At 35.8% G+C, this 11396-nt stretch overlaps 2 protein-coding genes across 2 annotated transcripts; one reads left to right on the top strand and one right to left on the bottom strand.

Moving 5' to 3' along the window:
- The first annotated feature begins 7983 nt into the window (after positions 1-7983).
- On the top strand, positions 7984-8731 carry LOC117615013 (preprotein translocase subunit SECE1). Its single transcript, XM_034343975.1, has one exon. The coding sequence runs from the start codon at positions 8055-8057 to the stop codon at positions 8598-8600; it is 546 nt and encodes a 181-aa protein (XP_034199866.1). The 5' UTR covers positions 7984-8054; the 3' UTR covers positions 8601-8731.
- Positions 8707-11396, bottom strand: LOC117615014 (probable prefoldin subunit 2). Its single transcript, XM_034343976.1, has 2 exons — positions 11200-11396; positions 8707-9464 (listed from the first exon to the last, which is right to left on the bottom strand). The coding sequence occupies exon 2, from the start codon at positions 9456-9458 to the stop codon at positions 9009-9011; it is 450 nt and encodes a 149-aa protein (XP_034199867.1). The 5' UTR covers positions 9459-9464; positions 11200-11396; the 3' UTR covers positions 8707-9008.

Below are 11396 nucleotides of genomic sequence, written 5' to 3'. Positions count from 1 at the left end.
ATAAAAAATTGTGAATAAAAATAAAAACTGAAATAAATGAATGTTCAGCCCCCACCAAAATATTTGCTACTTATACTAAGACATATAGGAACCAATGAGATGTTAGTTGGACTGGATCAGGTCTGTAGTGTGCTCCTATGTGGTCTTGAGTTTAAGCCCCCATGGTACTCGTGTGTTGTGAAACTCTCCCTTCCTAACTTCAGGGGAAAAAACTAACTAAGACATCTAGTTTGTTTTAAGTATAAATAAACTTAAACAAGATCCTTGTGGGCAAAAGAAAATGGTTAGGATGCTTATTAGAGAAAACTTATGCTCAGAAGGGACAATATATTTTTTAGAAAATTTTCTATAAATCCAAATTCCCATTTAAGAGTTGGGTTTAATCTTCCTTTTTAAATTTTATGATCTAATAATTTTTTTTCCTTTTTGAAATTATTTTTATGCTCCAACTATGCCCCAGTGATTTAAATCGGGTAAGAGTTATTTATATCATAATAATTAGGTAATTAATATTGTTATTGACTTTGATTGCAATACATATTAAAGGGTAAGGAATTAATTTTAGACCAATAATTACTCTATTTGACCTTTAAATGAATATGATTTGTATATTTTTGTCTATCAATTTGAATTTTGAAAAATCCTATAAACATGTTTTGTTGATAAAAAAATATATGTATATCATATAAACATGCTAAAAGGCTATATTATTCAAAAAATAAATAAATGTCTTTCTTCTTCATCTTCTTCCTTGAGGAATCCTGAGAGTTGTTGAGGCCCAAAAAATCTCAAGCAAAGTTCGTGCATATTTTTAGGCCTAATTCATTATCCTACTATAAAATAGATGTGGAGGCCCATCAAATACGACTACGAAGTGCCTAAACAAGCTTTGATATTCGCTCTATGCCAAACGAGACTACAATTTGGCACGTGGGAAGGTTATGATACAGGTTTACCTACCCCACTGCTTCATCAAGCATTATCTAATATAGCTCTTAGCCACTGCAATACAACGTAGCCCAAGCATAAGCATGCAAATAACCTGCCATGCCAAGCGACTCCCTTTAGTGCCAAACCATCAAACAAGCTTAAGTGGGCTCAAGCCACATACATGCATGGGGCTTGCTGAGCGGGTTGTGGTATGGATGGGTACAAGGGTCTATAAGGGTCTATAAAACCCATTAAAGGTTCAAAAGGTGGAGGTTTTAGGCTGCTTGGAAGCACCAAAACCCAAGCCCACTTCCTTAAGCCCAACACATGGGTAAGTAAGAGAAAAATTCCAACACCCTTTCGCTTGAGATCGAACCAGCCTTGCCCAATTCAAACTGAAAAACCCTTAAAATCCAATTTACATAAATATATAGGCTAACGAAAAAGATAAGCCTCAACTTTTTTGTTTGACCATCATCTTTACACATCTTTACCCCTGTGAGCTCATGCAGGAAAAGAGAAAGGAAGGTCAAGCTGGAGTGTTGCCTATTAATGAAGCTTTTACAAGGCCCAGTTGCAGGAAGGCTTTGGGGCACCAAAATCTTTTGTCTCAATAACCATGGATTCAGCTTATTTTAGGGAAATTTCACTAATTAAGACCATATTGGAAAAAGTGAAGGGAAAGAAAGGAGAAGACTTGGCCAAATGATAAGAAACCAACTAGGGTTTATGGGGTAAAGAGGAGTTCCAATGCTTATAAAAGGAGGCCATTGGCTACCCAGCATGGGGGACTTAACTCAACCACAGCAATCGAGCGAGCATATTCTCTAATTGCTTGAAACATCAAGCCCAAGCACCTTCCTTTCCATCTCCTTTTTCTCTATCCTAAAAAATCAACACAAGCAGGAGCAAACATATTCTCTCATTGCTTGAAGCACCAGATTCAAGCTCTGGTTCTTCCATCTTCTCATTCCCTATCTCAAAAAAGCCTATTCCATATCTGAAACACCCATCCTCTCAAGCCAAACTAAAAGCATGGTTATCACATTCTTGGTAAGAATATGCATACATCGCAAGCCATCCTCTAGCTATCGGAAACACCCATAATTTTAAGTCTTAATCCTTTCTTTTTGCTCTTTTTGTCTTAGAACACCATGCCAAGTAATAAATGGTACCCAAAAATTTCTATAAGTCACCATCCTCAGATTCAAGCATTAGAGTTAATTTTCTTTATTCCAAGAAATCCATTCAAGTTGTTGGAAGTATTCTAGAGTTGCCGAAAGATATAGTCTATCTACAATTCCAAGCTTTTTCCTTTCCAGCTCTCTCTCTGTCTCTCTCTCTCTCTCTTGCTAAACTTATGGGCTCTTAGCTCCCACACCATAAGCTTCTCATGCCAAGCCTAGCTGTATCTTGATTCACCAAAGCAAACTTTCAGGCCAAGTCTGTACAATATCAATGCATCATCCCCAACTCTTTCCAGAGCCGCCGAAAGCCTATCCAAACAAGTAGCACCTGCTGGAACGCCTCTTCTAGCACCTGTTCCATTATGTTTCAAGCAAAGCCCTTTCAGAGCCTCCTCAAATCTATCGTCCAGCAAGGTCCTTACAACGGCTGCTATATCATTCTCATCAAAACTTGCAATGTATTAAGGAGCCATTGAAGAAAACCAAAGTATTCCTTAAGACTTCAACTCTTTCGAGATATTTTGGGGTCTGGTGCCGCAAACTCCTTACATAGGTGAAAGAGAGCTCAGTCTACCTCTCAGCAATCTAATAATCCTATTGCAGCAAAAAAGACTCTAACAAGAGTTATTTCTTTGATTGGTGAAAATGAAATGGCCTAATACATATGTAAGAAATCTCACACGAATAGAGACCTACAAATGAGGTAAATAAACCCAATCAAATGCATACATACTTGTTCACCCGTTTTAGATTTGTTCCTATGATGGTAGGGTAAGTTCCCCATTGTCTTGAAAACCATTTGTGGTCAACAAGTCAACTTTCTTTTGTATATGAGCGTGCCACTGCTAGCAATAAAAATCCTAGCAGACTTCTTTAAAAATGGATAATTTGTGCCCCAAGTTACTGATTTCTAAACAAGCGATTGTGAATTTGGGTGAGGAATATCTCCCAAGTAAGTTCTTTTCTTGCCTCAGACTGGTGAAGGCTTCACAATTTTTCACAGTACAAAACTAGTAGTTCTTGCTAGAATAAATAACAAGAAAGTAAACTATTTCAGGCAGAACTACCTTTTACAAGACGCAAAAATGGAAGGACTAACTCTAAAAAAGGACAAAAGAGCATTGGACTTCAATTTCTGCCTGGACAGCTATTTTTGATCCGGACTGAATTGGATGTATCCGTGCTGGATTGGCCCATCAACACCTTTAACTGTCAAGTTTCAGCTATAAATCGATATCACCGTTCGAGTTTGGCAGAGCTTTAATCTATTTCAAGCCTTGGAAGGCTTTTTGAACGAGCAGAATTGGAACCTCTTCAGTCTGGAATGAGCAAAAGTGGCTGAATTTGATGATTACTGAGCTGGAACTGAGATTTAGTACATGTTCTGCTTGATCATAGCTCTCCATAAATTTGTTGAGGTTTTCATATTTGCAAAACCCGAACTCTGCTTGTTTTGGCTTATGCTAAACCAAATTTGTAACAAGAGAAATCTAGCTTTGTATGACTATTTCTCTGAAACTGAACTGAATTTAGAGACTCTGAATTCTAGCTTGACTTGCGTGTTATGGCTCAATGAGCTTTGGTTGCTTCAGTGTTTTGAAGGTTTTTTGAGATCAAGTGATAATTTTGAGTTTTTGTTTTTGATTGGTTTTTTGGCTGTTCTTAATCTGTTCACCTTCTCTCATATTTATAGAACATGCTGGAGTGAGATTTCTAATCTTTTAATAATGGGCGGCAGATTTTCTAAAAACAAGATCTTTTATTTTAAATGTCAAAGAAAATGGGATTTTTATCTATTCTGGCAGACAAACCATCAACAGTCAGTTCTTTATGGTGATCACTTCTCTGTTTTGTGAAAGAAAAATCTAATCCCTTTTTAACTTTTAACTGCTTTTGTAAGAATTCAATATGTCGTGATGATTAGTTTGCTTTTCCTGATGAACAACTCCTTGCTTCATACTTATCTCTTTAGAAAAATGTAGTCTGCTTATCCCTTGGAAATGATGCATGTTCTGATGCAAATTTGTATAAAAAGGGATTTGAAACTTCTTTTGACTGAAAAGACTGGAGGTATCTTCCTATTTAATACCTGCCTTCATTAACTCCCCATCAGCATTCTTGTGATAGTTAAAATTGCTGACTTTTCAATGTCAAGTAGTTACGTGGGTTTGCTTCAATTTTGGGCTGTTCTCTTTTTCATCTAATCACGCCAAGCCCAGGTTGAGTTTTGGGGCTGTGGGCTGATTTCTTTTCTCTGTTTCCAAAGCCCAAGTTTATTCTCGTGGGCTGACAGGTCCTGGGCTGGGCTTTCTCGATTTTTGGGCTCTTGATTCCAATTAAACGGAAAAGTTCAAATTGCTTGGATTCTGAGATTGCTTTGTCGTTCTGGGCCTCCAGCACTGGCTGGGTGTGCATAATTTTGACCCAAACAATACCGTGCCATAAGGTTAACACACACACACAAACATATGATATACATATCTATGAAAGAGGTATAGAGGAAGTATAATTATCTATGAGCGAGGTATATATATATGTGTGTGTGTGTGTGTGTTAATTATCTATAGATGAGCTATGTATATGAATGTTAATTTCCTATGGCTGATGAATTTGAATTTATCAAAGAAAACTTGGACCCGATATATAGGACCTCTACGTCACCAATAGGTAAAGTTGGAAACTATGTATCTCTAATATATGTAAAGACTTATCCAACTCCATACATCCATGGTTGTTATACTTCAATGTGAATAAATGATAAAGAACTCTATACCAACCATATAGATTGAATAACTCATACCTATAAGATAGGTATGCAGCCAATTAGGAAAGAAAAAAAACCATATGAATCCTTCTAGTGCTTTAGGGTAATATGGTTTCATATCTACATTCCATATCTAAAAGTAAAAAGTTTTGAATTCATGGAGCACAAATGCAAAAACATAATTTTAGGGATGTGTATGCTTAAATTTTCCATTTCTAACTAATAGTCCCCTTTTATTGAGAGATTTCTCAAATAATTTTATTTACGGGACATCCTTTAGGGCCAACTACAATTTTTTTTCAACAATCCAACCTATCTTTTTATTTTTTTTTTAAATGAAGAAAAAGGGGGAAAACCCCCAAACACCAACACAACAACTAACTAGAACTAATCAGACGAGCCTTATTGCAAAAAAGTCTACATTCATAGATCATCATTGCAAAAAAATTAGATAAATCGGAAACCGTTTCGACATCTAATTGTGTCCTACAAAATTAATGAACATGGTGTTTCAAAAAAGTACTAAAATTTCAATAATTTAATTGAGTGGTCAAATGATATCGGATTCAAGTGATTCAAGTGATTTTTTGTAAAGATGATCTTTAAATGAATATCTACAAAATATACGTTTGGATTAGTGAAATACAATGTAGAATGGGCCCTACAAGTGTGTCCCTCAACTAAAGCTATATGTTCTAACTAATGGCATATAATGTAATTTCATTCCCTATAATGGACATAAGAAGAATTTACATAGCCACATGTTTAGCTTGGTGGACTGCAATGGACAAGGGAAAATTAGTGTCATGTATTCATTACATCACATCTAAATTGGACTTATCTAGCAAAAGATCAACTAGAGTAGTGGTTTGGAATAATTTCTCTCCCAAGAAATGTCCTTTGATCGAGTCCTAACATCTGTTTAGTGTGTATGAATTTAATATGCTATTGCCTCTCTTAATAGAAAATGTCTTTAAAAAAAAAATATTGAACCTATCTAAGAACCCCTATATTTTTCTTCAAAAGAAAACTAATGTTCCTTGCATAATTTCATGTGTACAAATCATACATAGACTTTAGCTTATGTACGTTTCAATGTCAACACTAAAACTCCTTACGTCACATAGTTTACACTTGCTGCAATCTGTAATTATAAAATTATATTCTAGAACTTGAAATCTGGAATATATTTTATAAAAAAGTTGATATAGATTCAAATTTCCATCTTGGAGTTGGGTTTAATCCTCGGTTTTGGTGACTTTGATACAAATCCTTTAACTTTTGTGCCACATAGAATTACATTCCTTTTTAAATATTGTATGATGTAATCTTTTGATTTTTATATTTTTAAAATTATTTTTTGTTCCAATATTGCCCATTATCTTAGATTACTTACCTTAATGAGATAATTAGCCAATATTATATTTCTTTCCTTATCTAATTTACCCTTGAGCACATAAAACGTAAGAAATAATGAAGTTATTAACTACAGCAAATTTTTATGGTGGTTTTATAATAAATTACTAAATTTATGGTAAGTAAAGCACCTAATTAGGAAGACTTTTTTTCTTTTTCTTTTTTAAATGTTGTACATTGACATAAGAAAGAAATAATGGAGTGAGTTTAGTAATCAAAGGAAGCCAAACACTCGTTAAAATAGATGAGAAAATAATGGAGATTTAGAGTTAGGGTTCATCCCAATGCACAAATGACTTCTAAAGCATGGTCTAATATCCATTTGCTATGCATTCATAATATCGACTTTTTCTTCTTCTTCTTCTTTTATTATATTATTATTATTTTATGTTGAATATATGCTCAACTTTGAATGAGGTTCAGTCATTTTGTTCTTTATAGTTGTTCTTTTAAGTATAGTCTACCTGAGATATAGGTAATACATTTTTTTGATATATTTATATATATCTAAATTATACATAACATATTCCTTTAACCCAAAAAAAAGTTATTAATTGACTTGTGTTTTTACAAACATGAGATATAGGTACCACACTTTTTTGCCTTTTTGTTTATGAATCTAAGTTATAGGTAACATACGCTTTACCACTTATCTTTTTTATGTACCGGAGATATAGGTAGCATATACTGTCCGACTTAAATTTTCAATATGTTTTTCTTATTTACCTCAAAGGATAAAATCGACACAACAAAAAAAGTAAATAAAATCTAAAACTAAAAACGCGTGGATTAAATCCAATACCAGCTAATCGTTTTGGACCTAGATCTAAGAATCCCTATATTTTATATAACAAAATATAGAATTGGTTTTGAGAATTCAAAACCCATCCATGATTTGATTGCGCGTGTGTTATTATTAATTTTTGTTTGCCAACTATAATTGATACTTGTATTGGTACCGTATATGCACGTGCGTAATAGGAATTGACTCAGGACACTTTGACCTAGTTAGTCAATTGGGAGGCAAAGGGTATAAAGAGGATTTCACTAATAAATTCGTTTTAGTGTTGTATAATATACAAAAATTCATATATAGCTTATTTGGAGAGAAAAACTCAAAATTAGCCACATGTCATTTTCTAATTGGTTCTTAGTTTGTTAACATTTTATAAGAACCAATTAGTAAATAACAAGTGACTAATTTTAAGTTTTTCATTGTAAATAAGCTCTATATTATGACATGCTAAAATAAGTTTTTGAATAAATATGTTAAGGTATAATGATGTATCAACTTTCAAGCATTTTATTCTTTTCGTCAAAACATGAACTATAAAGATTGGTTGGTAATTTTTGGAACAAAGCAGATAAATATACCTAAATATAATTTCATACATATTGAAAGTGTTGGTGTAGTTTGTTCGGTACAATTGTTTGAGTAATTTTCTGTTCAAGTGTGCATTTTCCATGCATGTGTCATGTTGTAATTTTCTGTTAGCGATATAATATTGATGTGTCATGTTTTAAACGGTTGAATTATTAGAATGGTGCAGATATTCTGAAAATTTGGCCTAAAAACCAGTGCTTAGCCAGTCACAGGTCACAAGCCTGAATTTTGGGCCCGAAAGCCCAAAATGATCCAACCCAGTTAACAGCACCTGTGATGGGGGCCACAAACAAAAAGGCCAGTACCCCCCCTATCAAACCTAAAATCCAATACCATCCAATTGCAGCGTCTTCTTCCCTGGCCACCCATAAACATGGCTCTACGTATGTCCGTACAGTTCCCGATAACCTCAGCCTTCCTGTTACCCACAAAAGCTGGTCACGTTAACTCATCCGTACGGTTGAAACCGCCATGTGCCTGTAACCATTCAATTTCCCAGTTCCAGCCCAGACGGCCCCTAACAGACACGAGGAGAAAGCAATCGCTTCTCAAAGCCGTTGACGAAAGCCAAGCAAATTCCGAGTCCGGGCCCGAATCAGTGAGCACCCAGCAGAAAGAATCGGCGGGAGATGGAGAATCTGCGGCGAGTCAACCCGTCGAGTTGAGCGAGTTGGGGAAGGAGATCAAGGAGGCTATGCAGAAGAGGAAGGAGGAGAAAGACGGAGACTTTCTGAGCGGAGTGGCGGATGAGGTTAGGGAGATCGAGTGGCCTGCGTTCGCGAAGGTGTTGGGGACCACTGGTGTGGTGCTTGGGGTCATTGCTGGCTCCAGCGTCGTTTTGCTCACTGTCAATGCCGTTTTGGCTGAGTTTTCCGACCAGGTTTTCGCCGGCAAAGGGGTTCAGGATTTTTTCAGCTGAGAGTCTGAGATAGGATAGTGTTCAGTGCAAACCCGGCCCAACCCAGCCCATATGCTATGCTAATTGAAGAGTGAAACTGTACATGATAATATAATGCAGGGTCATATGACTCATTTCTTTGTGAAATTTCACTCTTTGGTCAATACACTACTTGAAATCAATACTCAATAGCATTCATTGTATATTCAAAATTTATGGTTTTTTCCCCCTTAATTCTTACTAATGAAAGACAAGCATAACTAAATAGGGTTGCAAATACAATCATAATTCAGTGCAGTTCTGCTACCTTGATCAACCAAGACCCAAAATCTCTAGCACCTGGTTAACTTTAAAACACACCTCATTTAACAAGTTCAAGCCAACAAAACAAAGGTGGTGGAAGAGCATCAGGAACAGGAGCCTTATCATTCATTCACTTCCACCGGCAGGGCCAACCAGGACTCCTTGAGCAGTCCCTTCTTTCCGAGCACTATCGTCCTTCTCCTCACCCTGCTCCTTCCGTATCTTGATCTTGTACTTGGCCTCAAAATCAGAAATTTCCTTTTTCTTCTTTTCCAATGCCTCATTCAGCCTAGCAATAACCTCCTCGATCCCCTCTTTGTTGCGCTGCACAGCAGGCAGGACCTCCTTGATTGTTCTCTCCACCAGCACACCTCCGATCATCCGGTAGCATCGCCTGGATGGATCAAGGGGCTGGATGGCACTGATGACCAACGAGTGCTCGCTTGCTTCCATCTCTAGCTCAGTGATTTTCGAGTAAATTTGGTTGAGTTCTGACCTCATAGCAGCAAACTTATTTGCAACTGCTTGCTCATTTACATATTCCTTTTGATCTCCTTCAGCTTTACTACTGGCCATGATTGTCTACAATGATATAACAACAGTATTCAAGAGTATGAGTAATCCACATAGTCAACAGTAGCTAATTTAGACCACTGCAAGAAAGGCTTAGATATTGCATGTGGTAGAAAACTGGAAAACATACTTCAGATTCCCACAATATAATCTTTTTCTTTTAAAAGAAACAAAAACAAAATATTGCAGCCGCATCTACCATAAATGATGATGCATTTCATACATGTGCTCCTCGAGTAATGTAAACTGGCTTGATTTACTTTACAGATTTTTTTATTAAAAAAAATATCATTCTCAATGACTAAAACAGAATATTGCAACTAAGGAACCATTTTTCAATATGATGGACCACAAACAAGTATATTTTGATACGAGATTCCAAATGCAACTAATGTTTGTGCAACTGTCCACAACACAACTAAGGATGCCAAACGACTGCATCCCAGCAGGGAAGTTCACTTTGTTGACTCGTCTATGTCTAGCATGCTTGCACTCTAAATGCACATACATACAATCTGTTGTCAACTTGTCAGAAGCTCCTTGACAATACTGCTTTTCCCAAATGTTTAATCCTAATAAGGCAGCAACATGGGGTAGCAATTAAATGAAAAGAAAAAGTTGAAAGTAATTAATTCATAGTTGTCATCCTATAACTCGTTTCTGTATAGTATGCTTGGACTACATATACACACATGTAGAATCTGTTGTTAGCAACTCACCATATGGTTTTTCCAAAATGTTTAATCTCAAGGCAACAATATGTCCTTTAATGAGATTCTCTATAATGTTTGATATATTAAGCTAGACACCTTACGGCCTTTGAATATCTTATCCATGAATCACTTAAATACAAATTTGAGTCTTCAAATGAGTCTCTTTATAACCCTAAAGTACCTTGAACTGGAATTTAAAGTTCTACATAATAAACAAACAAAAAAAAAGTCCTAAAAGTAATTTATTCAACTGAACTGGCTAACAAATAGTTACTTACTAAAACCTAAAAGCTTCAAAACTACTTATCTATTTCTATATCTCCTACTCTATAAAAATGAAGTTGGTGAGGAAAACATATTGAAAGTTAAAACTACATAGTCGATTTGGAGAATAAGTTTCCTCCCACTGTCCTTTAATTTTTCTTCAACACGCTAGCCATCTCTTCATATTCAAAAGTAAAATTAACACTAATGAAATATGATTTCCGTTTTCGAATTGTGTATTCAACCTAAGATATACTGTAATTGGTTGTCTACACTTAAAATATCTTTACATGGTTCAAGAACTAAGAGAAAATTTTATGAGATAGGTTCCTAAGTATTTTATTCAAGAGGTTACTAGATGATACAAGAATTCACATATAATGACTCTCCTCAGTACCAAAATCTCAATAATTATATTTCAGTGCAATGAAATATTAATCTGTTTTGTTCTCGCTCTGCTTCATGCAGTTTCAGGAACCTCAAATTCAAAATCGAAGCTCTAATCCAATACAACAAGAAAAGCTAAGAGCTATACCCAAACACTCCCTTTCCTCAGATCACGGCAACACAAACCTTCACCATATAAAGTGATGACTAGGGGGGTGTTCAATTAGACCTAACCAGTCATCACTTCTGATTAATTTTACTCAAAAATCAAAGGAATTGAAAACCCTACGATCCTACTTCAAAAGAGAAGACATATTTAGTCTGAAAGTCAAACGGAGAAGATGAAAGCAAAGCAACAACCCATGGGAAAGAAAGCGTACCTGACTGGTGTCGCGAGGCGATAAAATCTTGACAAGAGTGTGGGAGACGGTGGCTCTGTAGACTATAGATAGTGGCAGGGATGCGACTGACGAAGGAGCGGTTTAGCCAAGTACTTCGCTTTGTTTTGTTTTTCCTTTCTTAAAATTCGGTTTTTTATAAATCGTATAATAAGACCTCCTTCGTTTGCACCCAAAAA

The sequence above is a fragment of the Prunus dulcis genome, chromosome 1 (genome assembly GCF_902201215.1).
Source record: "Prunus dulcis chromosome 1, ALMONDv2, whole genome shotgun sequence".
NCBI lineage: Eukaryota > Viridiplantae > Streptophyta > Magnoliopsida > Rosales > Rosaceae > Prunus > Prunus dulcis.
Note: the sequence above shows the minus strand (reverse complement) of the source record. Positions and strands in the feature narration are given on the sequence as shown.

Bases quoted from the DNA above. Each gene is read 5' to 3' on its own strand.
- LOC117615013 (XM_034343975.1), top strand. From the start codon at position 8,055: ATGGCTCTACGTATGTCCGTACAGTTCCCGATAACCTCAGCCTTCCTG.
- LOC117615014 (XM_034343976.1), bottom strand. From the start codon at position 9,458: ATGGCCAGTAGTAAAGCTGAAGGAGATCAAAAGGAATATGTAAATGAG.